General features: G+C 42.5%; 1 protein-coding gene across 4 annotated transcripts in view; it reads left to right on the forward strand.

Moving 5' to 3' along the window:
* zeb2b (zinc finger E-box binding homeobox 2b) overlaps positions 1-23,729 on the forward strand; it is a 134,985-nt gene that overhangs the window by 86,541 nt on the left and 24,715 nt on the right. For all 4 annotated transcript variants that reach the window (XR_013499502.1, XM_078228006.1, XM_078228005.1 and 1 more), the window contains one exon: positions 5,593-5,850. Coding sequence is in view for 3 of the 4 variants with exons in the window: in XM_078228006.1 (XP_078084132.1) it covers positions 5,593-5,850 (258 nt within the window). In the remaining variant the exon portion in view is untranslated. The remainder of the gene's footprint in view (positions 1-5,592; positions 5,851-23,729) is intronic.

Here is a 23,729-nt window from a genome sequence, read left to right on the forward strand (position 1 = left end):
GGGGGTAACAAAGGAGTGACTTACCTTGCTTGATCAGTTCTTTCATTATCTGATGACGGACTACATTGGTGCCAATCAGGACTAACAGTCCAATTTCCCGGCCAAAGGACGCTCATTCGGAAAATGTTGGGGGAAAAACAAATCAACGTGATTTAGGCTGAATTTTAGCCCTCTTTGAATAGGTTTGCAGAAAGGAATGCAAGCTGAAGTGTATTCTGCCCACAAACAAGTTCTTCAAAATGCTGGAATGTGATTTGCTGTCCAATTCTCAAAAATTTGCATTCATCGTACATTCTAACACCTTTCCAGGCCCAAAAGTGGAGGTACTTCACTGTCATCATATCTCAGTGTTGGCTGTCAGATTTATATCTGATCAAACAAGTTAGAGAAAACAGGAGGGAAGCTGTTAATAAGGGATGTTTTATTGATAATTGTGACTACCCCATAGGAAGGGATGGGAAGGTGAGGGGAGTAATATGCAAATATGAATATCTATTCACCTGTTTTTGTCCTACATGTTGATGGAGAAGTGGGGAAAAGAGTTTCTACAGTTGACCTTTTGAGTTCACTATGCTTTGTCCCAATTGTACCAATAGTTGGGAGAAAGTAATAGAAGGATATGCAGATCTAATTAGATGAAGGTGGGTGGGAGGAGGCTCACATGGAGCATATACACTGAGTCGGGCTGTACAGCCTGTTTCTACACTGTACATTCCATGTAATTCTATGTAGTACTGAGATAAGGAGGGCTCGAGACCTGATATTCTGGACATTTTCACCAAAGCAGCAAGTGGGTGAACAATGTCCATACAAGGCTATGTGAGCACTCTATGAAATAAAGAGGAAAAAACTGTTTTGCCCTATCTCTTTTTGTTTGTAAAGGGAGAAGAGTTGTGTGTCATTTCCGCAATATTGATGATATCAATTGCTGGTGAGGCAACATCGCATTAAACATGATTTGCACATTTGCAAACAAATGGGAGACCGTTTATTAAACAACAGTATTATGAAAGCAGATCGCCCTTATAGCTCTCAATTTCCATCATCTATCCCCAAACATTTCCTCTTCAAACAGGTAGCTACGAAACACTTTTTTAAAATCTGCATGGAATAAAGTCATTCTGAGGTGGCGCTGGCTTTTTTTTATCAAGTCAACCTTCTGTAGAAAGCAGCCAGATAATTGTTTATTTGGACAATCTCGCTAAAGTCGTTTAGTTCATGTAGGTGTCTGGCTGGCTGAGCTCAAATTTCTGTAGTTGAGAAAAATGTTGCAGGAACACGACAGCCTTAAAGTGCACAGTAAGTCTGTTCCCATTGAAACACTTTATCTTATCAGACTGTATGGTTTGGAAAGAGAAAAACAAATACAGGACAAAAGCACACGTAACCTTCAAAAATATATTTACTTTGTTTTATTTCATATAAATCGTACGTCAGTGAGATGGGCGGAAGGAGCAGTTTAGGCAAACATATTTCTGCATGGACGAGGGCACCACTGTTGAATTTTAAAATTAGATAATAAAATGATGGGCCTGTGTTAATATATTCTTGTTGGGTTATTGGTGCACACTGGGCCAAAATCGGACTTATGGCATTATTTATTTATATTTCAGCATGATGTAAACTTAATATTTTTCTTTGATTCTTTTACCAGAACCCACAATCCTATCCACGTGGCACTTTTGTTTTAACCTTGGAGTTCTTTTTATTTATTTCCTTTCAAGCAAGGTTGATATGGATTTAGTAACTTTGTCCCATTGGAGCCTGTAGTCCCGTTTGCGCATTTATTTTAATTTTCTTGGCATCATCAGCATCATCAGAACATCAGCATTAATATTTGTCACCATAAACAATGTGACAGGTATAAATTTTAAAAAAAATTTGTGTTGTTGAACTCACTACCCTGCCCTTCAATTAAATGTTCTGTTCAGAAATCCGTTTTTTGTTGGGCATTCATGTCATCTTGCACATTAGCAAATACATACTTTTATACCAGTGGGAATCGTGTAAATTTAGGCCGGAAGTATCCAATGTTGTATGCCCCATCGCTGTTGCCAGCGAGAATGGAGAATTTGGCACCCAGCCAAAACTCCTTTCACTGCAGCGGGAGTGGAGAATCCTAGCTGCGGGCGAGGTCAGAGAATTCTGGCCTTAGTTTTCAAAAACATTTTGCTAAGCTTTTTCTTTGAGCTTAGAGGAAAGCCAGTTAGATCTACTGTAAGTCCAGTTCCTTTTGCACCTGATCAAAATGTTCAGAAGACAAGGTGACCACTAAAGTAATCCATCCATGGATCTTTTTGAAATCTGCATTTTTATTGGCATCCATCGCAGCTATTCACTTGGCAGGCATTTCTCATTGTCCAGAGACTAATACGGGGCCATTGTCTATTCTCAGCCAGCGACTGGACATCTCCCCCTCTCCCTCTCTCTCTTTGAGTGTTTACAAAATAACTCTGAAGAATTCTTCAGGCACCCACTTCTTTGTAGGTTGAAGTAATACCCTGTGCTGGTGCCAACTTGCAGCCTGATGACTAAAGCCTCTGTGGTGGCCCTTGGGTAAATCTGGAGGAGCCACATGTAAGAAATGGCCCACTTTAGATCAGAGGCAGACAATACTTTTAACAAAGTCACAGTAGCGACTGCGGAAGGCTAGCTTGGTTTTGCTTTTACCAGAGCGAAATAAAAAGGATTAAAATCTGAGTTCATTTGGAAATGGGAAAAAGGATCCAATACTTATGTGCAGTTATTTTAGCTGAAGTGTGCATATTCCTGTCAATTAAGGGAAACTAGTTTTGCTTTTCAAGGTTTCTAGGCAGACAACTTCCCATTTTTTGCAAAACTGCTTTAATTAAAATTCTTGAGGTTTGCAGAAGTTATTAAATAAATAGCCTTCAGGTTACTTGTACCAGGAGTGCATTCACTGCCAATCTGCTTTGTTGAAAAAAAGAGAATAACTTCAGTATCATTTGTACTTGCCTGGGTAGGGGTGCTGAGCTTATCAGCGCAATAAAATGCTAATGTGCACCGAAGCACTATTGTTACATCTTTCCCACAGTCTTAGTGAGGTCTCTGAGCCAGTCACTGGTGCTGGGGTTTGAGCTTATTGCTCAGAGGAGAGATTCTTGTCAGGACTGAAATTGGTATTTATGAAGAGAATAATATTTACTGTCGTCCAGGTCTTGCAGGTTGGGAAAGTACTGTTGCCCTTTGAGGGTGATGTATGTTCTGCTGCTGCCCCTACACTGAGACATGACTTCATTGCTTGTTTAGCCTGTGCTGATATTTGTGAGTGCGGTAGCGAGTGATTAATCATTTATCCCCTTTTCTCTAAAATATTTGAATCACACTGCACCGGGAATGTTCACGTGTTATTCAGAGAGAATGCTGTGGACAAGCAAAAGACCTCAAAAAGCATGTTTTTTATGGAATAAAAAGCCTTTTAATGCTTGTCCAGCCTTAGATAATTTTATTCACTCCTTCAAGACCTCTCTTTATTTCTCTTGCACCCAGAGACCAGTTTTTAGGGGGTGGGTTGATAGCTTCCCAGGACTCAGACCTTTTGTTGTAGCCCGAGACAAATATATCCAGTGAAGCCTTGAACCCTTGTGCAATAAAGAATCTTCGGCACGTTGCTAAGAAATGGTTAAACTACCGTTGCAAAGGAAGGGCACAGTCAATTGTGCCAAGGTATATCTGGACCACACAGCTAGAGTGAAGACGAATATTCCCTTTTTTAAAAAAATCATTTATTTTCAAAGGGCATTACCCAGCCTGAACTTGCCTAAACCCTTGTGGTCACACCTCTTTGAAAAGGTTTTGTTTCGCCCGTCAATTGGTATTCAAACCAGGTCAGCATTTCTGTTTGCCCAACTTCGCTGCCGTTTTCATTTTAATTTGCACCTGTTGTGCAGTTGTTGGGAAGGCAAGTGCAGACCCGCGGATTATACAAAGATCATATTATGAGTAGATATGCACAGTGTAATTTTTTTTGTCCCAGCTGATATATATATATACATATATAGATAATATATAAAACTATTTCTGTTATTCTTCTTCACGAAATAATAAACAGCAAACTTTCCAGAAGCAGGAAAAGAAGCAGATAGGAAGGCCTGGAAAGCAAGAGTTGTAAATAGAAATGATTTCAATGTTTCACAAATTCATGAGAGGAGGATTCTAAACCTGATACAAGCACAATTCTGTTCCTGCCACTCCTGTATAATCTGATAGTTGGCAAGAGCCACTTGAGATGGTTCAGTTGATAAAGCCAAAGGATTTCTTTATTAAGAGCACAGAAATCAAAATGAACCTGAAAATTTTGCGATTTAGCTGGAGATGTTTTCCTTCCTCTTGTCAGGAGGCCATATTACTGAGCTGTGTGTGTGTGTCCTCCTGTGTGGTTATTTTAGTAGCGGGAGGGTATTCAATCAAGCAGGAGTGTTGCAGGTAGGGGACCCCACCATCGCTCTTCCCCCGATTAAATCCCAGGGAGGGCCTTCCTGCACCAGTGCCATTTGAAGCCTCTAAATGGGTAATTAAAGCTCATTTAACGCCCTCATCCTGCGGCCGATGGTATTCGCCCAATGGCAGGTGGGGGACCTACCTTGTGGGAAACCCAAGGACTTGTTTGTGGGTTTCCCATGGGGTTGGGTGGGGAGGAGGGGGAGAAATCCCTCATTCAACGACACTCAAAGCCCCCTCAAGGAACCCATCTTGGGATGACGGGGGAAGGGTGCCACACCCCGTCCCCCTACCCCAGATCCCCATCTTGTAATCCCCCTGTGACCTGGACCCTTTGACAATGCTGGACATCGGGTGCATGCATTACCCGCAGCAGCCACTGCCACCCTGGTGGCGCTGCTGAACACTGAAAAGCAGCTGGATCCTGGTTGGAGGGCAGCTCCCAGGGTCCTTCTAGTTAATTGTCACCTAATGCGGCAACGCAAAGAGGGGACATGGAGCTCCTGCCAGCTCTCTAGCCAACAGACAAGACCTCCGTCACCTACATTAGATTTTGCCCTGTGTGTGTCTGTTTGTGTTTCTTGTGAGCCGGGTTAAACAGTTTTTGTCAGTGTTGTGTCTGTATGTGTGTAACTGATGGTATGTTGTTCCAGCTAAACTAATGTCCCTGTGTTTATTACTCTAATCTTTCTTGTCTAGTGGTAAAGTGGACAATTTATGTACTACCATGCACACTGAATGACTGGGAAGGCAAGCTAATGCAGAAGCAGCCACCTTCAATTCAGTTCAAAGACCTTATTTATAAACTGTCTATTTTAAGGAATGCTGGTGCAAGTGCATCAGGTTTGTGTGGCAAAATAAACTGGTTTATTTTGGTTCTTGAGCTGTTCTGACATTTGAAGCATGTTTTTTTAGCTTATTTGGCATGTTTTGCCAGCGCTCTCAAGAATTCGGAAAGTGAGACACCAGGCGCTAGGTCCGGGGTGGAGGAATTTATATGAGATTGGACCAGGTTTGAGAAAGCATAGGCACGGCAAAGATTTTTACTCAGTCCACCTTCAGCCTCTCTCTTCGTGCTTTACCTACATTTTTGTAACTCTCAAATCTTCCAATTCCTTTTCTCTTTTGCAGTTTTGAACTACGAGAATGTAGTGGATACGGGTTCAGAAACAGATGACGAAGACAAGCTTCACATTGCGGAAGATGACAGTATTATCAACGCCCTGGACAGAGATTCCAGTCCAGTGACTATGCCCAACCACGATTCTTCCCCACGTGGAAACCAAGTACTGTTGCCAAGGGAGGACGAGGAAGGTGAGAAGAGGGACTGCGGCACGGAACACACCTGGCACAGCAGGGAGACACTACCAGTCTCAATAGATGGTACTGGTAAGTCTGGCTTCTGGACTGCTTATTGGATCTTCACTCTGGAAATATTAGAATACATGACATTGTCCACACACAAAACTCTTCATTCTAATTCATTTGACTCAACAATGCTGGTTAGGTAGAGGAATGTGTTGCAGATGTTTTATGTTCCAAATGTTACATGTTTGGTGATGATTCAACCATTGTTAAATATGTATTTTGGTGGCACCCTACAAAAGCCGATGTAGTTCTGTAATCCAGAGGTCAAACTCGTAAAAGAGTTTTTCTGTCAGTTGTCAGAATCTTGTACCTACCTGATGTGTTGAGTTTAATTAAAGAATAACATTGGGGAGGAGTGCAGATGCAGTTATTGTTGTTTAATGAAGCAAAGGAACATTACTTTGCCATCTTGTTTAAAGGCTATAGCTTAACACTACATTCTGCTTTCTGTGAGGTGACATTAAAAGCTCCATGCCAGTAATTCCTGTCAATCAAAGATCTACAAACTAGATGTGCAGAGAGCGAGTGGAGGTCTGGGCTACCTGCATTATGGCATGCTTAAAGAAAATCTCAAACAAATTACTGTGATTTTGAGATTAATATACTTAAATAACAAATGTTAAAATAATATTTATTCATTAAATGGCTACAATTTTATTTTCAAGTTACTTAGCGGGTGGTGATGGCCTAATCGTATTATCGTTAATCCAGAAACTAATGTTCTGGGGACCCGGGTTCGAATCACACCATGGCAGATGGTGGAATTTGAATTCAATAAGGAATATCTGGAATTAAGAATCTACTGATGACCGTGAAACCATTGTTGGTTGTCAGGAAAAAAGCATCTTGTTTACTCATGTCGTTTTTGGAAAGGAATCTGCCATCCTTAACTGGTCTGGCCTACATGTAACTCCAGAGTCTCAGCAATGTGGTTGATTCTCAACTGCCCTCCATGAGCAACTAGAGATGGGCAATAAATGCTGGCCAGCCAGCGACGCTCATTTCCCATGAATGAATGATAAAAAATTATTGATGCGCATCTGCTTCATGTTTTCTGATTCCACTTTATCTCAAAGAACAGCCCAAAATAAAATCTATGAAAATACCATTCTCCCAACACTTGGTTCAAATTCACTTGTTGGTTTATTTGTTTGCAGAATGCATCATACCATTCTGCAGTGCCTCATCAAAGTATTTTAATGACAGTCTTTCATGAGTTTTGTCATATACAGTGTAGAAAACAAGCATGTGAGTACAAGAAAGGGCGGCACAATGGCACAGTGGTTAACACTGCTGCCTCACAGCACCAGGGACCCAGGTTCAATTCTGGCCTTGGCTGACTATGTGGAGTTTGCACGTTCTCCCTGTGTCTGCGTGGTTTTCCTCCAGTGCTCCAGTTTCCTCCCACACTCCAAAGATGTACGGGTTAGGTTGATTGGCCATGATAAATTGCCTCTTAGGGTAAGTATGTGGGGCTATGAAGATCGGGCCTTGGTGAGATTATTGTCAGTGTAGATTCCAAATGACCTCCTTCTGCACTATAGCGATTCTATGACTCTATGAAAACAAAAGCAGGCACCTAAGAGTCAAGGAAGCTGCCTTACCTTTTACAGATTAAACAGAAGGAAAGAATAATCATGAAGTTGAATGACATTTTGTCTTTATTTCTGTTAATTTTTGATTTTGTTTGTTGGAATGGAGATTACTGAAGACACCAGCAAGGGGAGTCAGCCTGGAGGAATTGCTGAGCCTATAGTGCAAGAACAGAATCAGTGAGAATGAACACAGCTGACACGGACATTAAAGCACCCGATGTTAACAACTATCTGTTAATAGTGTTCCCTTAAACACCCTGATTCCACAATTCCTCCAGAACCTCCAGCTGATTTTTAAAATTATTTCATGGGATGTGGATGTCACTGGTAAGGCCAGCACTTATTGCCCATCCCCAGCTGTTTACCATTCTGAAATCCCCAGAGTGGTTTGTTTGGTCATTTTGGAGGCCATTTTTAAAAAAGTGTCAACCACATTGCTGTGGATCTGGAGTCACGTGTAGGCCAGACTGGGTAAGGATGGCAGATTTCCTTCCCTAAATGACATTAATGAACCAGATGGGTTTTTATGACGATTGACAATGGTTTCATGATCATCATCAGACTTTTAATTACCATCTGTTGTGGTGGAATTTGAACCGGGGACCCCAGGGCATTACCATTGGTCTTTGAATGAGTAATCCAATGACAATACAATATCTTCCCCATCATCAACATTAAGTGGTCAAATCATTTTTTAAAAACAAAACTAATTTTGGAAATTTTCTAAAAGATTAGCGATGAGGAGAGGTTGAAGAAACTTGGTTTGTTCTCATTGGAACGACGGAGGTTGAGGGGTGACCTGATAGAAGTCTACAAGATTGTGAGGGGCCTGGACAGAGTGGATAGTCAGAAGCTTTTACCCAGGGTGGAAGAGTCAGTTACTAGGGGGCACAGGTTTAAGGGTGAGGGGCAAGGTTTAAAGGAGATGTACGAGGCAAGTTTTTTCCCCAGAGGGTGGTGGCTGCCTGGAACTCGCTGCCGGGGGAGGCAGTGGAAGCAGATACGATAGTGACTTTTAAGGGAGTTCTTGACAAATGCATGAATAGGATGGGAATAGAGAGATATGGTCCCGGAAGAGTAGGGAGTTTTAGTTCAGTCAGGCAGCATGGTTGGTGCAGGCTTGGAGGGCCGAAGGGTCTGTTCCTGTGCTGTAATTTTCTTTGTTCTTTGTATAAGATCTAAGACCTTTAAGGAGAAGACACTGTCCAAGATTGCATATCGATGAGCTGAATGGCCTCTTTCTGTACTGTTGGGATTTTATGATGATTCCATATGGATACAAAGTTGCTTAGCCTGTTTACAAGCTTTGCAGGGGAGTCCTTAGTCCAAAATACAATTGGATATAATGGGCAGGCTATTATGCTCATTTGCCAGTGGATTTGATAGCTGTGGGGCATGTAAAATCCAGTGGATGACTTGATCACCGTCTACCTGCATGCCCAGTCGCCACCACTGCAGATTTGCCGGCAGTGGGGCTGGTGCTAGCTACCAGGCAGTGCTCCCTCCATAAGCCCCATAGCCTATGGAAGAACTCCCTGAAATGTTACGCCCCACAGGTTCCTATCCCAACACCCCCACCATGACGTCTCCGACCCTGGCCACCCCAACCATCCTCACCGGGGCTTGGCAAGACCCTAAACACTTACAAAGTCCTGATGCAGAGCTGAATACTTCCTCAAGCCGTGAGTGCAGTACTGGCAGTGGCTACCGTTTTTGGTGCTGCTAGTACTGGACAGCTGCTGGCCTCTGATTGGCCAGATGCTCTCTGAGGTTGGACTTCCTGTCCCTGAGGGACAGAAATTCTGTCTCTCGTCAATTAACGGCCAGTCTGCGGAGCCATGTTTCTACTGGGCCACTCGTCCCCAACTTCTTCGTATAAAATCCATCCCCATGTATTCTGTTGGGGTGGAATGAAGTACCAGTTGGACACGTACCTCATCAACCAGGCTGGAGTCATATTTTCCATTGAAAAATATAATTTAGCTGCAAGAAATCTATTACTGTTGATGGGACTGACATTTTTAATGTCAAAACTAATAGATCTCTGTGGTACAACTTCATGGTTCGTCAGAAGAGACTTTTTTCTGATATAGAATTAGATGGAGTCTACATTCGGTCATGTAGATCAATGCTGTTGTTTATATCCCATATGAGCCTCCTCCTGCCTTAACCCCAAATCTCAGCCTCATGTATGTATTGAGCCTCCTCTTTAATGTGTCAATGCTGTCTGCTTCAATCACTTCATGCGACAGTGAATTCCACATTCTCACCGCTGTCTCATCTGTGACCTGCTGTTGTTGTTTCTCTCACTTTTTTTCTCTCTACCTCTGCTCCCCTCCTCTCTCTCACTTGCTCTCACTAGTTCTGCTCACTTTCTTTCTCTCTTTGCGCTTCTTCCACTTCAGGATGGCAGAATGAAGAGAGGCAGAAGGCCACCATTTGGGCGAGGAACTTTAGACCAGTAGGAGCTGGGTTTGAGAGGTGTGGAAGGGAGGGGAGGTTGGGGGCAGGGGGTGAGGGGGAGGGGGGGTCTCCAATTTGGACGGCAGGTGAGCTTTGCAATGCTGGGCTGACTGAAAGAACTGGCTAGAGCTTCAGGCTGGGCATTGGAGAGAGAACTTAAAACAAATCGGCCTGTGGGGCAGGCGTTGGGCGAGAACTAATAGTTAATTGTAATGGTGACCATACAAACTGCGCAGCTTAAACTGCTATACCGAGACATAACAAGGGACGTGACATTGAAAATCCTGACACCAGAAATAGGTGTAACACAAACAAGGAGACTCAAAATTTTTAATATACTGTGCATAAATCGTGATGATTGTCATAGCTGTGTGGCATCAATCCCGTGATTGGATTACTTGCCCGGAGATTGATTAATTTGTATCTCGCAAGTATGTTTGGCTGGTCTACTCTTTCTGATACAGCACATGGGGTCTAAACCAGAGTGAATACAGGGTGCTCCACCTGGCTCTCACACTGACCTTTTTGCCCTTGGCCTCCTGCAGTGTTCCAATGAATCTCAAAATAAGTTTGAGGAACAGCAGCTAATCTTTCAATGAGGCACTTGCCTGCCTTCTGGACTCAAAACTGAGTTCAACAATTTCAGACCGTAATTTCGCCCCCATTTTGTTTCCTTTTTTTCATTTGCAGGTTTCGGTTTTACTCTCGTTTTTCTCTAGTATTTGCTTTCAGATGGCAGCTGTTCACCGTTCTGACATTCACACCTCCTCTAGACATAGCTTTTGTCCCTTTACTTGTCTCATTGTCATTCACTTTGGCCTTGCACCACCAACTCTTTTGTCATTTAATCTCTCCTGTCTTCTACCCTATCACAGACCTTCCCTTTTGTTCTTTTCCCCTCCCCCCGCCCCCCCTTCTCACTGCTTAAAACCGATTGCGTTTTTAACTTTTCGCTTTTCGGTCTTTGACCGGAAACGTTTTCTCTCTCCGCAGATGCTGTCGATCTGCTGATTATTTCCAGCATTTTTTTGTTTTTACTGCAGATTTCCAGTATCCGCAGAATTTATTTTTGTGTTTCAATGCAAGATAGTGCCAACACTGTCACTTCGGTTTGTGACCATTGTTGATTTGCCATTACTTAATTATATATATAATCATAGAATCATGCAGTGTAGAAGAGACCCTTTGGCCCATCGAGTCAGCATTGACATATTACATAATATATAGGCATATATATATGCACATATATATCATACATACAAACATTATTTACTACTGTGAGGCTTTAGGTAATTTTGATCCTATTTTATAATGAACAACCTATCAATGTCAACACAGAAACTTTCACAGTAATAAAAATTGAAAGAAAACATCTAATTGATCAGGAAAGTTCCAGATTCGACCAGCTGGAGCATTTTAATTGGCTCAATGATCCTGGCTAAGAAGGCAAAAGGTCAGCCTGGATTGCAAGCTTCCAATCGCTCCTCTTTAGGAAACTGTGGTCCCAATTTTGTTGCACAGTGGATAGCATCCCTGTCTTTGAGTCAGAAACTCTGGGTTCAAGTCCCACTCTATGCTTGATGGTCAAGGAAAGTGTGTTCATAATGTGGCCAAAGAGGTTCAGTGTCAACTTATAAATCTTACCCGCCTACGCCAATGGCAGGTGGTAGGAGCTGGAGAGATCCTGGTCAGTCATTTGCAGAAGGCACCATTGCAGTACTTTGCCAAGCGTGACATGACCGTGGTTGCCAAAGCCCTCTTAGGGCATGGTACGCAAAGAGGAGATGTGGAGATGCACTCTGGCAGCCGCCATATTGGAGGAGATTTCTATTGGGGGCTAGAGAACTTGCCCATCTGTAGTGGTAGACCCTTTAAATGTACATTGGTCCCCAATTGAAATTTTGAGGTGCCCATTTTGCCCAGAAGTGATTTCAAAATATGGGTCCTTACCTTTTTTCATCTAATTGCGAGTTTAAGAATGGCCACTGCCTGCTTGTGTGTTGTCTCCCATCACGCACCCTTTCCTGCCGATGGATCAGTGTTAGAGTCAGTTGTTAACTGGCCTCCTGGCACGTTGCCACACTACCAGAAGGACGTGGAGACTTTGGAGAGAGTGCAGGAAAGGTTTACCAGGATGTTGCCTGGTATGGAGGGTGTTAGCTATGAGGAGAGATTGAGTAAACTAGGGTTGTTCTCCCTGGAAAGACGGAGGTTGAGGGGCAACCTAATAGAAGTTTATAAAATTATGAAGAGCAATGATAGGGTGAACAGTTGGAAGCTTTTTCCCAGGTCAGAAATGACAAACACAAGGGGTCACAAGTTCAAGGTTCGATACAGATATGCGGGGGACGTATTTTACACAGAGGGTGGTGGGGGCCTGGAATGCACTACCAAGCAAGGTGGTTGAGGCAGTCACGCCAGGATCATTTAAGACTTATCTAGATAGCCACATGAACAGACTGGGAATAGAGGGATACAAATGGATGGTCTAGTTAGGAAGACATGATTGGTGCAGGCTTGGAGGGCCGAAGGGCCTGTTCCTGTGCTGTATTGTTCTTTGTTGCAGTGGACACCCATTTAGAAGTGGATAGACAATGTTAATGAGGCCAATTGGCGTAGAAGGGTAGGATTTATAAGTTGAGACTTAACCTGTCTGGCCATAGTATGAACACACTTTCCTTGAGCATCAACGTTAATGAGGCCTGAGCTTCTCTACTGCTCCATCAGTCAATTGCTCAAAGATCTGATTTTTTCTCTGTACACTAATAATCATCAAATGATGACCCCCCCTGGTAAACAGCTTGGTGACACAAAGGATCATGAATGAAGAATGATTGGCAATCTCTTAGAACTGGACGTGAGCAGGAACGGCCACTTTCAGGAGAGCAATTTTCAATTCGTGTCCAGAGGAATTATGATTTTAATGGCTTAGCTCTGTCACCACAGTAGGCAGTAAGGATTGCAAAACTTTCAAAAATTCTAAACCAGGGTTCTAAACTGTGCAACTTTTGATTTTGCATCACTATTTGAAGAATGTCCATGAGCTTGTGCATGTAACTGCAGCTTATGGATGAGATCTCCAGGGGAATATGACCACATCCACTTGGAGCAGCAAGTCATTAAGTGTAAAACAAACTGTCAAATGGCAGTTGCATCGCTGACCACCTGAAAACAGGAAGTAGGTGTCCTGTGGGATGTTTCAAAACTTCTCTAAAAAAGCAGGGCCTGGCAATAGATTGTCGCACATGCACCCCCAGGAAAGGGATGGGGGAACGCATCTCAGGCTGGATGGGCCCATGATCAAGGCAGCCCGGCATATTGCACTGCTCCTCATGTAGTTACCAGCAGAAATACAGGCAGATTACATCAGCCTTCCCAAGACCGGGATTTCATGTTGCTGGCTGGGCGCACACCATGAACCCGGAAGCACGTGAAATTATGTGAAAATCCTGACATTCTCGCACATTTGCGCAATATTTCAGTCGGCAGACGTACGCAAAAGTGAGAAGCGCACCCACTGATGATCAAGCAGGCAATTTAGCCCGTTAAGGGATCAACTGAATACAATTGTACATAGCCCGTTGAAGGGTCGTCGGGTGGGTGATTGGCCAGGCAGCCTTTACATGCTGCTGCAGCCTCAATCCAGGATGGGATGGAATGTCTGGGGTCAAGCAAATTTAAAAAGGTGTCTGGGGACTCTGGCTTGTGCTTGAATGTGCTGCCTAGATGCCCTTTGCAATGTTGCTCTATTGGAAATTATTTTTTGCAGGTCTACAGCCCACTAAGACAGCTCCACTGTGGCTGTGCCCTGTGGGAGCACATCAGAAGCACAAGCCCACACGCTCCCTTTTCTTTGCACCCGCATTCTCCCCAGCCTCTCCGACAGCATTGAGCTTTCCCAGAGTGCATTTCACACTGGCTGCTTGTTAATTGGCCAGCCTGTGCAAAATTGCCTTCTGGGGCCGATCGCAGCTGGAAGCGTGTTTCACATCCACTTCTGGGCCCGTGGAGTGCGCGCACCCAATGAGCGAAAAATTCAGGCCCACGCCTTACTCAGGGACAGTCAGGTATCTTGTCCATTTTTGAAATAACTAACGTCATTTGCTGAAAGGCTTCTGCCATCCAGGTTTCATGCCTTTCTTCATAGGCATCACTGGACAATAGTGTTTGGATGTATGACATATTATTAACTGTATTAATATCTAGGAAATATTAACATCCAAAGCGAACATTCTGTTATTTTGATCTTCTGGCAGAAGGGTGGGAAATGGTGCACAATACGTATTGAAATCTGGAAAGGCATTCTTGGCAGGTGAGCCTCCATGCTCAGATAGCAAGTATTAATGTATTTAGGATAAGATCAGCCTAACATTTAACCTGGAAAGCCCAAGAATGTAAGAACAAGAGTAGAATATTAAGCTCCTTGAGTCTGCTCCACTGTTCAGTTGGACCATATCTTAATTCTATTCACCCGCCTTGGTTTCATAAGTCCTTTATACCTTTGCCTAACCAACATCCACACTTGTACACATCACCAGCAGTAGTCATGACATAGCATTCAGGAGCAAGAGCCTGGGCTAATATTTACTCTTCCTAGCCCGGGGGACTACACCACAGTAATATTTTCTATACAACTACATGGAGAATCAGCTTTGTATTTACGAGTATGGTGTAGAGGGTTGCTATATAGAGTTGGCACTGGTAGGAGGGTAACACATTGACACAAAACCTATCACAACATTTGATGTTACTAATTTAAACCTGTGGATTATATGCTAGGTGTTGAGAATTTAATAATTCACAATCACACATAGATTTACGCTCAAAGATATGTCAACATTTTTTTAAAAAATTCATCGCTTCAGTAAAGATGATTCACAATTCCATTCATTATTGCTTGAAAGATTTTTAACTGTTAACAGTTAAGTTAAAATGTAATAAAGAAATAACTGAGTGTCGTAGAAAGATAAATATGTTTAATTAGGATAGAAGATGATTGCTAAAGGAAATGCAACTCCTACGGAAAGCACTAACATTTTAAAATTAATCTTCTATATTGAATCCCTTTCACGTGTCTAATTAAAATAATGATTCCTGGTGTTGTTAACCTTACATATAACACAACATATAGTGCAATCCCTGTCTCTTTTCTTGCAGTATGAATTACATGCTACACTTTGAGTCATATGGTTACTTGTTAAAAAAAACATATCATTTGCTACTCTTGTGAATTGATTAGAAGTTCCATATACTGCATTTTGGAAGAAATAATTTAGGGAGGAGTTACACAATAAATGGCAGAGCCATCAAGAGTATAGAAACACAGAGGGACCTAGGTGTGCAAGTCCACAAATCCTTGAAGGTGGCAGCACAGGTGGAGAAGGTGGTGAAGAAGGCATATGGTATGCTTGCCTTTATAGGACGGGGTATAGAGTATAAAAGCTGGAGTCTGATGATGCAGCTGCATAGAACGCTGGTTAGGCCACATTTGGAGTACTGCGTCCAGTTCTGGTCGCCGCACTACCAGAAGGACGTGGAGGCGTTAGATAGAGTGCAGAGAAGGTTTACCAGGATGTTGCCTGATATGGAGGGTCTTAGCTATGAGGATAGATTGGGTAAACTGTTCTCCCTGGAAAGACAGAGAATGAGGGGAGATCTAATAGAGGTGTACAAGATTATGAAGGGGATAGATAGGGTGAACGGTGGGAAGCTTTCTCCCAGATCAGAAGTGACGTTCACGAGGGGTCACGGGCTCAAGGTGAGAGGGGCAAAGTATAACTCAGATATTAGAGGGATGTTTTTTACACAGAGAGTGGTGGGAGCCTGGAATGCGCTGCCAAGTAGGGTGGTGGAGGCAGACACGCTTACATCGTTTAAGACTTACCTGGATAGTCACATGAGCAGCCTGGGAATGGAGGGATACAAACAATTGGTCTAGTTGGAGGGCTTGGAGGGCCGAAGGGCCTGTTTTCTGTGCTGTACTGTTCTTTGATCTTTGTTCTCTATAAATGCATACTTTGTTCCCTACATTACAACCATGCCTACACTTCAAAAATACTTAATTGGCTGCAAAGCACTTTAGGATGTCCAGACATTGTGGAAATTGCTTTATAAATGAAAGCCTTGCTTTCTTCAGAACATCCCATTAACTTTGTGGGAGTGTTTTCAGGCAGTAGCACTTTGAGAAGAATTCAGGTTATGTTGCTAAGTCTCTCAGTTTATGTCCACGTCTTAACCTCTCGTGTTAACACCTGGTGGAAAAGCTCCCTTTCTACATTTCACTGACCTAAAGTTGGAGGCAGTTTGAGTCTTTTCATGGTGGCTGTTAAATCTTTGGACCCTTTCTAATCTTCCCACTCTAGATTACTTCAGTTGTCACATGTCACATGGTTGAGCCCCAACTCCCCATATTTATGAGTGTCTATCCAGCTGTGAGAGCGAGGTAAGAGTACCAAATGTGGGATGACAAATAAAAAATCCTATCTGCTGATTCCAAAGCTATCTGAATTTATACTAACTCCACAGGATCGCTCTCAAGTGTTTAAAAACAGAAGAACATTACATCATTTTAATTTTAACATATCAAGTGAACAAGCAAATAATCTAACTGGTATAATACAATTACATATTTACAGACGGAAGTATTATCTAACTCCTTAAGTGGAATAGGCAATAAAAGAGTTGCAATCCAATACAAAGTTGTTCTTTTAAATATACTTTTATGCATGTGGTCCTTTTCTTTCCTGTACTCTTCTCTGGCTAATCTGTTTTACCTTTTCCCGTGAAGATTCTAATCGGCTGAGTTTTCTCAGTACCATTAAATGCATGGTTTCAATCACTCTTAACCAGTTGCCATTGCTTGTTTGGATTTTCAAAACAGGGACTTTGTTTTAAAAATAGGTTTAACCGAACAACAGCTTGTGTTGATCTAAAAGTGGCTTGGTTCAGCTGACGGTTCAAAAAACCGTATGGATGGCACAGTGATTAGCACTGCTGCTTCACAGCGCCAGGGTTTGATTCCTGGCTTGGGTCACTGTCTGTGTGGAGTCTGCACGTTCTCCTCGTGTCTGTGTGGGTTTCCTCCGGGTGCCCCGGTTTCCTCCCACAGTCTGAAAGGTGTGCTGGTTAGGTGCATTGGCCATGCTCAATTCTCCCTTAGTGTACCCGAACAGGCGCCGGAGGGTGGCGACTAGGGGATTTTCACAGTAACTTCATTGCAGTGTTAATGTAAGCCTACTTGTGACTAATAAATAAATTTTATAAACTTTACTTTATAAAAATGAGTTTGATGTGGTCTAGCAACACAGGTATTGAATTTGATTGTGACATTATTTCTCGCTGCAGTGGTCTTTCAACTGCATGTATGTTGTGACTGGAATTAAAGGAACAATCGCCAAATCTAAACAAACAAAAATACTACAGTTTTGACAAAGTGACATCTTGCAGGCTCTTACATTTACAATCCACTACACTTACTTTTGTCCCATGGGATAGTTTGTTTTTGTTCATTCATGGGACAACAGCTTTTATTGCCATCCTTAGTTGCCCTTGGAAGACAGTTGAGAGTCAACCACATTGCTGTGGCTCTGGTGTCACATGTAGGCCAGACCAGGTAAGGACAGCAGATTTCCATCCCTAAAGGACCTTAGTGGTACAAATTAGTTCAAATTATCAAGAAGGGATTTTTTAAAAATAGGTAAATCAAGAATATTGCTGTCATAACATCACAGCAGTCAATATTGGGAGAACATCAGGCTAGAATTTTAATCCCTGCGCCTGAACAGTTAGGCCGGAGGTGCATTCAATATTGGGTGTCAGGCTGCATTTAAATCAGACTGGTGAGTTATGGACATCTCCCCAGGCTGCTCTCTGACTAGAGGCTATGAATGTTGGACCACTGCATCGCCAGAGTTGTCCTTAGATAGGTTGCTAAAGAGGAGGAAGATGCATTTGGGAGGGGTGCAACCGGGAAGGGGAAGGCAATTGTGAGGGGCAACTCAGGAAATGGAGGACAATGTTAATGGACGTTAACAATAGAGAGCATTGTTCAGTCAAAAAAATCATTGTCCAAGCTGCTGTCAAAAACAGCATCTGTTGGTGCATGAGACCAGCAGGTAGCATGGGTAGAAGGGTAAAGAAACTTCTCCTATTGCCTAAATAAAAACACAGTCGCTGCCTTTCAAAAGTAATTAATTGAGTGAAGTGCTTTGACATATTTCAACATGATAAAGCACTATGTCAATACAAAGATTAGATAATAGTACCTTGAAAAATACATTAGCCATAAAAGATGTGATTGCCAATTACTAACAGACTCTATGGGCCCAATGATGCCCATTATTGCACACTTCTCACCTGCCACTAACAAATAAAAAAACTTATTGTACTGTGGATAGTACATTGTTGAAGGTTGAGGTGGGATGCAGATTTGTTTAATATGTTTTTAATTGCCAGACTGTTTTGTAATAAATTTTTTAATCATTTCAGTCGGTCGGAGCTGCTGAAAGGAATGTCACCAGATATTTTTACTTGTCAAAATATTTTTACATAAGGGCTTCTATTCAGTGAGGTGAGGAAGATACAAGAGTCCTCCAAGGACATTAATTATTTTCCCCAAATCCTCCAAATCAGGAAGACTCTTTGTTTGATTTTGCACCCTTTTCTTCTTAGTAGTATTGGGTTCTATGTGTGGCTGTTGTCCTCTGATATCTTATTCAAGGGGCCATTGTTCACATGTACATAAACAGGTCGCCTGACTGTGGTAGATACTGCAGTCAAACCCTGCTGTTATCTTCTTCTGCTGTCCTCAAATGGGCACCACCAGTAGGGACTTGGGTACAGTCATCAAGGATGGGAACCAATCTAATTTTTCCTTCCCTAGCCCAGAGCACTTTAGCCAATTGAAAAGTAATTTGAAAGAAAATCTACAATATGTTGTGGGGAATGGGATGGAGAGATGGTACACAACTTAATTGGCAGCAGTATCCCATGTGGACTACTCTTTTGGCAGTGTTGCCTTGCAGAGTATCAGTTCAGTACCTTGGTGTATTTGAGGTTATGTTATTAAGCTTTTCTATTTCTCTAAATTATGATGTAAACACTAAGAAATTAGAAATATACCACTGTTTGGCACTGTTGCAATTGATGCTAAAGGTTCTCGTAGAACAGAGCACTATGTGTAGACAATCTATACACAGGCTGTGCCTACACAAGTGAAGGCATGGCAGCGTCATACCAGCCTCACTAAGGCTGGGCAGTAATCCAGATTGCTAATAAATACAATGGGCTAGTGAAAGGTCACCCAAGAGAACATGCAGGACGCCCACTGCAAAGCTGTCGAGGCTACATTCTGAAGAAATGGTCAGGCATTAGAAATTCAGTAGCCTGCTTCATTACTTGCATGTTAACCCTTTCCCTGAGCCAAAGGCATTCTTTAAATGCAAATAAGTAACAGATTAGTGACCATTCATGATATCTGAAACAATGCAGAACCCTCAGCACTGGTACAGGACGACTGTCAACTGTTTCATTAAAATATGACTTGGAATGGAAATTGGTTTCCACATTTGAGATTTATGGCTTGTTTAGGTCAACAATTGCACAGACTGTCGATTACGGGTGTAACTTACAGAATGTTGTACTCTGAATCAATCTAAGAATATGTTAAACCCACCCTTTGGTTGAAAGAATGCGGGCAGGATTTTCCGGCCGCGCTCAACCCGAAACTGGAAAATCCCGCCCGAGGTCAACGAACCTTTCCATGGTCCGCCTCTCGCCTGCTAAGATTCCCGTGGCAGGTGGAAAGAGAAAATTCGCCCCCGTATCTCAAATGAGCAAGTGAGTTGCTCATCACCCTTGGGGTGCAGTGACTGAGTAGGGATGTAGGGGTTACAGTCAATGAATGGAGAACCAGGAACTGAAAATCAGTGCTCTCTATAATAACACATGATTCAGGTGCTGAATAGAATTGGAAACTCACAGGTACATCAAATGCAACATCCAGATGCAACCATTTGTACAGACCACCTCCCCTGCCAATAAAAATATGTATAGTTGATAAAATGATAAAGATCCAGATCCATGTGTTCAAGACTCACTAATATTCCTGATTTCTGACGGCTGGGACCAGTTCAGAGTTCTGTGACCTTTCGGTTTACTGGTGCTTTTTCAGTACATACACAGGTAATTGGTACACATACATTGTTTTCCAGAAACCTGAGAAAAGAACGCATGAATATGAAAACGTGTTTAAATATGATTCGGCGGTATCCATCTTATGAAGTGGCTTTACATAGAATTACATAGAATTTAAAGCACGGCAATAGACAATTGAACCCAACAAATCTATGCTGGTCTTAATGCTCCAACAAGCCTCCTCCCATCTTTCTTCATCTCACCTTATCGTCATGTTAAATGTAAGGGAGACAGTGTCAGAGTGATACTCACAGAACCATAGAATCCCTACTGTGCAGAAGACGGCTGTTCAACCCATTGAGTCTGCACCATCCACAATCCCACCCAGGCTCTCTTCCCATAATCCCTCATATTTACCCTGCTAACCCCCTTATCACAAGGGTTAATTTAGCCTGGCCAATCAACCTAACCCACACATCGTTGGACTATCGGAAGAAACTGGAGGACCGGGAGGAAACCCTTGCAGACACAGGGAGAATGTGCAAACTCCACACAGACAGTGACCCAAGGTCGGAGTTGAACCCGGAATCCTGACGCTGTGAGACAGCAGTGCTAAGCACTGTGCCACCGTGCCGTCCCTGTTACTGGACTAGTAATCCAGTGGCCCAGGTTCATGCTGTGTGGACAGGGGTTCAAATCCCATAATGGCAGCTGGTACAATTTAAATTCAGTTAATAAAATCGGCATTGGAAAGCTAGTCTTGGTAATGGCAACCATCATTGTTGTAAACACTCACCCGGTTCAGTAATATCCTCCAGGGAAGGAAATCTGCCATCTGTCCCTGGTCTGGCCTGCATGTGTCTCCAGATCCACAGCAATGTGGTTATCTCTTAATTGCCCTCTAAAATGATCGAGCAAGCCATACAGTTCAAAGGTCAATTAGGGATAAGCAAGAGAAAGAATTGGGGGCGAATATTGTCAGCTCCCAATATTGGTCTTGTGTAGCCAACATCAACTTTAACGTAAACCTATCAGATCCATTAAAGATTATGGTTGGTAAAATCCATTATTTATCAGATTTTCTCATCTGCCAGCCTTTGCAAAGCTAGTGCAGTTATTTTGAGTTTGCCATTTACTGTCCAACAGCTCATGTGTCAGCAGCCAACTCTTCTCGTCAAACCTAGTGTAAAAGATGCATTAGGTTCGTCCCCATTAAACCATTCACTCTTCTGGAAATATTCAAATATTTAAGCATTTCAAACAGAATAAACATCTGCTTCTTGACAACTCTGCTAAAGGAAAATTGGGACCACCAATTCAGCTGCCTCTGTTGCACCCCTTCCTTCCCCTTGCCCACCAAGTGAACTTTCACCCACCCCCACACCTGAACTCATATCATTCTCTAACATCTCCGTCACTCCTTATGCCCTCTCCAAACACATCTTGTCCATGGCAACCTCCTGCTGTTCTCCTGACCTTGTACCCACTAAACTTCTGACCATACCGCTTTATTTCCTGTCCCCTATTTTGCTTGCTATTGTAAATGGTTCCTCATCCATATGAGCAGGACTGGAAAATCCCAGCCATAGATCTCTATCAAACATGCCATCATCACCACCGCTCATCAAAAACTTACCCTTCACCCATCTATCCTTCGAAAATACTGCCCCAGCTCCAAACTCCTTTCTTTTTCATTTATGTCCTTGAAGATTTAAGTTACATCCTAAAGCTATTCCTTCAACTTGGCCACTTGTGAATCGCCCACTCCCTTCACTGATGGTCATTACTTTAGCCATCTTGGCCCTAAAGTCTGAATTCCCTTCCTAAATCTTTCCATCGATCCAAATCTATTTCAGACCCTCCTTTACACTTACCTCTTTAACAAAGCATTTGATCACACTGTCCTGATGTTTCCTTCTTTGGCTCAGTGGCAACTCTTGTCTGACTATGCTCCTGTGAAATATTTTAGTGGTTTCCCTACCTTAAACATGCTCCATAAAGACAACTTGTGTTGCTATTACCTGTTCATTCTCATATGGAACTTTACATCCCACCCCAGCTAAAATGGAGCTTTGAAATCAGATTTTGTTCCATTAGAAATAGAGATAAATTGACCAAATGTCATGTTTCTGTGCCTATTTGCAAAAGCTCTGTTAAATTGATAGAAAACAGTTGCCATTGGTAAGATTCTTTTTGACTTAGGAATCATTTTATCCCCAAGTACCTGACGGTAAGGGTACTATTGTGCTTGATTCTTGAATGTTCATTTCAAAGTATCAGATTGTAGGTATTAGAAAATTGACAAGCTGACTGGTTGAAGGCTGGGTGAGGACCCCAAAACAGCAAACATTCAAAATTAACTCTCTCTCATGCACAAGTACAGACCCTCGACTTGCCCTGGTTGTTGGGTGCCACATAGTAACAACGCAGATTCTGGCGTATTTGTAAATCTACCTTCCTGCAACATAGATGCTGCCTTTGATTATATCATTTTACCTGAGGTATATACAACACATCCTGTCCCTGCCAACTGCATTCCCCCTCTCCCTCTCCGTCCCCAACACACACTTACACACATCTCTTGCTTCAAATCTGACCAGTTGCTGCCAGGCCTTTGGTCATTTTCATTCTTGTGCCACTCAAAGAAAAACTCTTCTGCCCGAGCACTAGCTCAAGTTGCCTTCGCTTTCAGATCCACTGCCTCCCTTTCTCTCTCTCTCTCTCCTGTGTTACAATACTTTTGTCAGCAGGAAATAGGTTCTCAGCTGAAGAGCATAGTTGACCTGCTCGAGTTCTTACTGTTCCTTCCGGTTACAGCACAATAAAAGTTTTGTGTTTTGAATTGTCCTTGACATTCTTTTATTCCACAATGGGGTGGACACAGTGTGCTGGAAAACATGACATCATTATCACTGACAGACGCTCAAATAAATCACCTGTGTGCCTGCTCCTTTTGCTTGTTCAACCCTTCTTGTCCAGAACCAAGTACTTCTGTGAAATTTTTTCCATGCGTGATAGACAGTAACACACAATGATTAGTGCATTAGATTCATTGCTCTCTTAATTGTTAAGAAAATAACAATATCCCTTTTTGGATTAGGCTGTTTGAACATCACAGTGTCTATGCATGGCAGCTGAAAGAAAAATACAGAAAAGCTCACTGCTCTCTCGTCATCTGTGATGAGAACATGCAGCAGTGCTAAACGGTCAGGCCTTTCAATATCTGTCATCTATGCCTGTCCTATTATTTACATAGATTATTTTGAACTTAATGATGGGGGTATGCGAAAAAAAAAGCATGTTTGTGCTGTTTTTATTTCCAAAGCTGCCCTCCAGGGACCAACCAAAAGGATACTGCCTCTTTTACACAGTGTGCGTTTTCTGTTTTGAGTCTGATTTGTTTACAAGGCCATGATTGTAGCGGTTTTAACTAAAGGTGCCACACAGTCTATGCAACTGCAACAACAAAACGGAGCTCGAGAAAGCAATCTGTAAACATTGTTCATATTTATGAATGTTAACACAGCAAACAGATAGCGCAGGACATTACAACTTCACTCACCCTTTACCTAAAAATGACACTGAGGAAGTAAGTGAAGTAGAAATTGTGAGCATTACTGGTATTATGCAAAAAAAATACAGTCGGTCTTTTTTTCCCTCAGCTGGTTCAAGTGCCCTCAGGTGGAAAACTTATGATGCTCATGACTC

This window comes from Mustelus asterias, chromosome 14 (assembly GCF_964213995.1).
Source record: "Mustelus asterias chromosome 14, sMusAst1.hap1.1, whole genome shotgun sequence".
NCBI classification, from domain to species: Eukaryota; Metazoa; Chordata; class Chondrichthyes; order Carcharhiniformes; family Triakidae; genus Mustelus; species Mustelus asterias.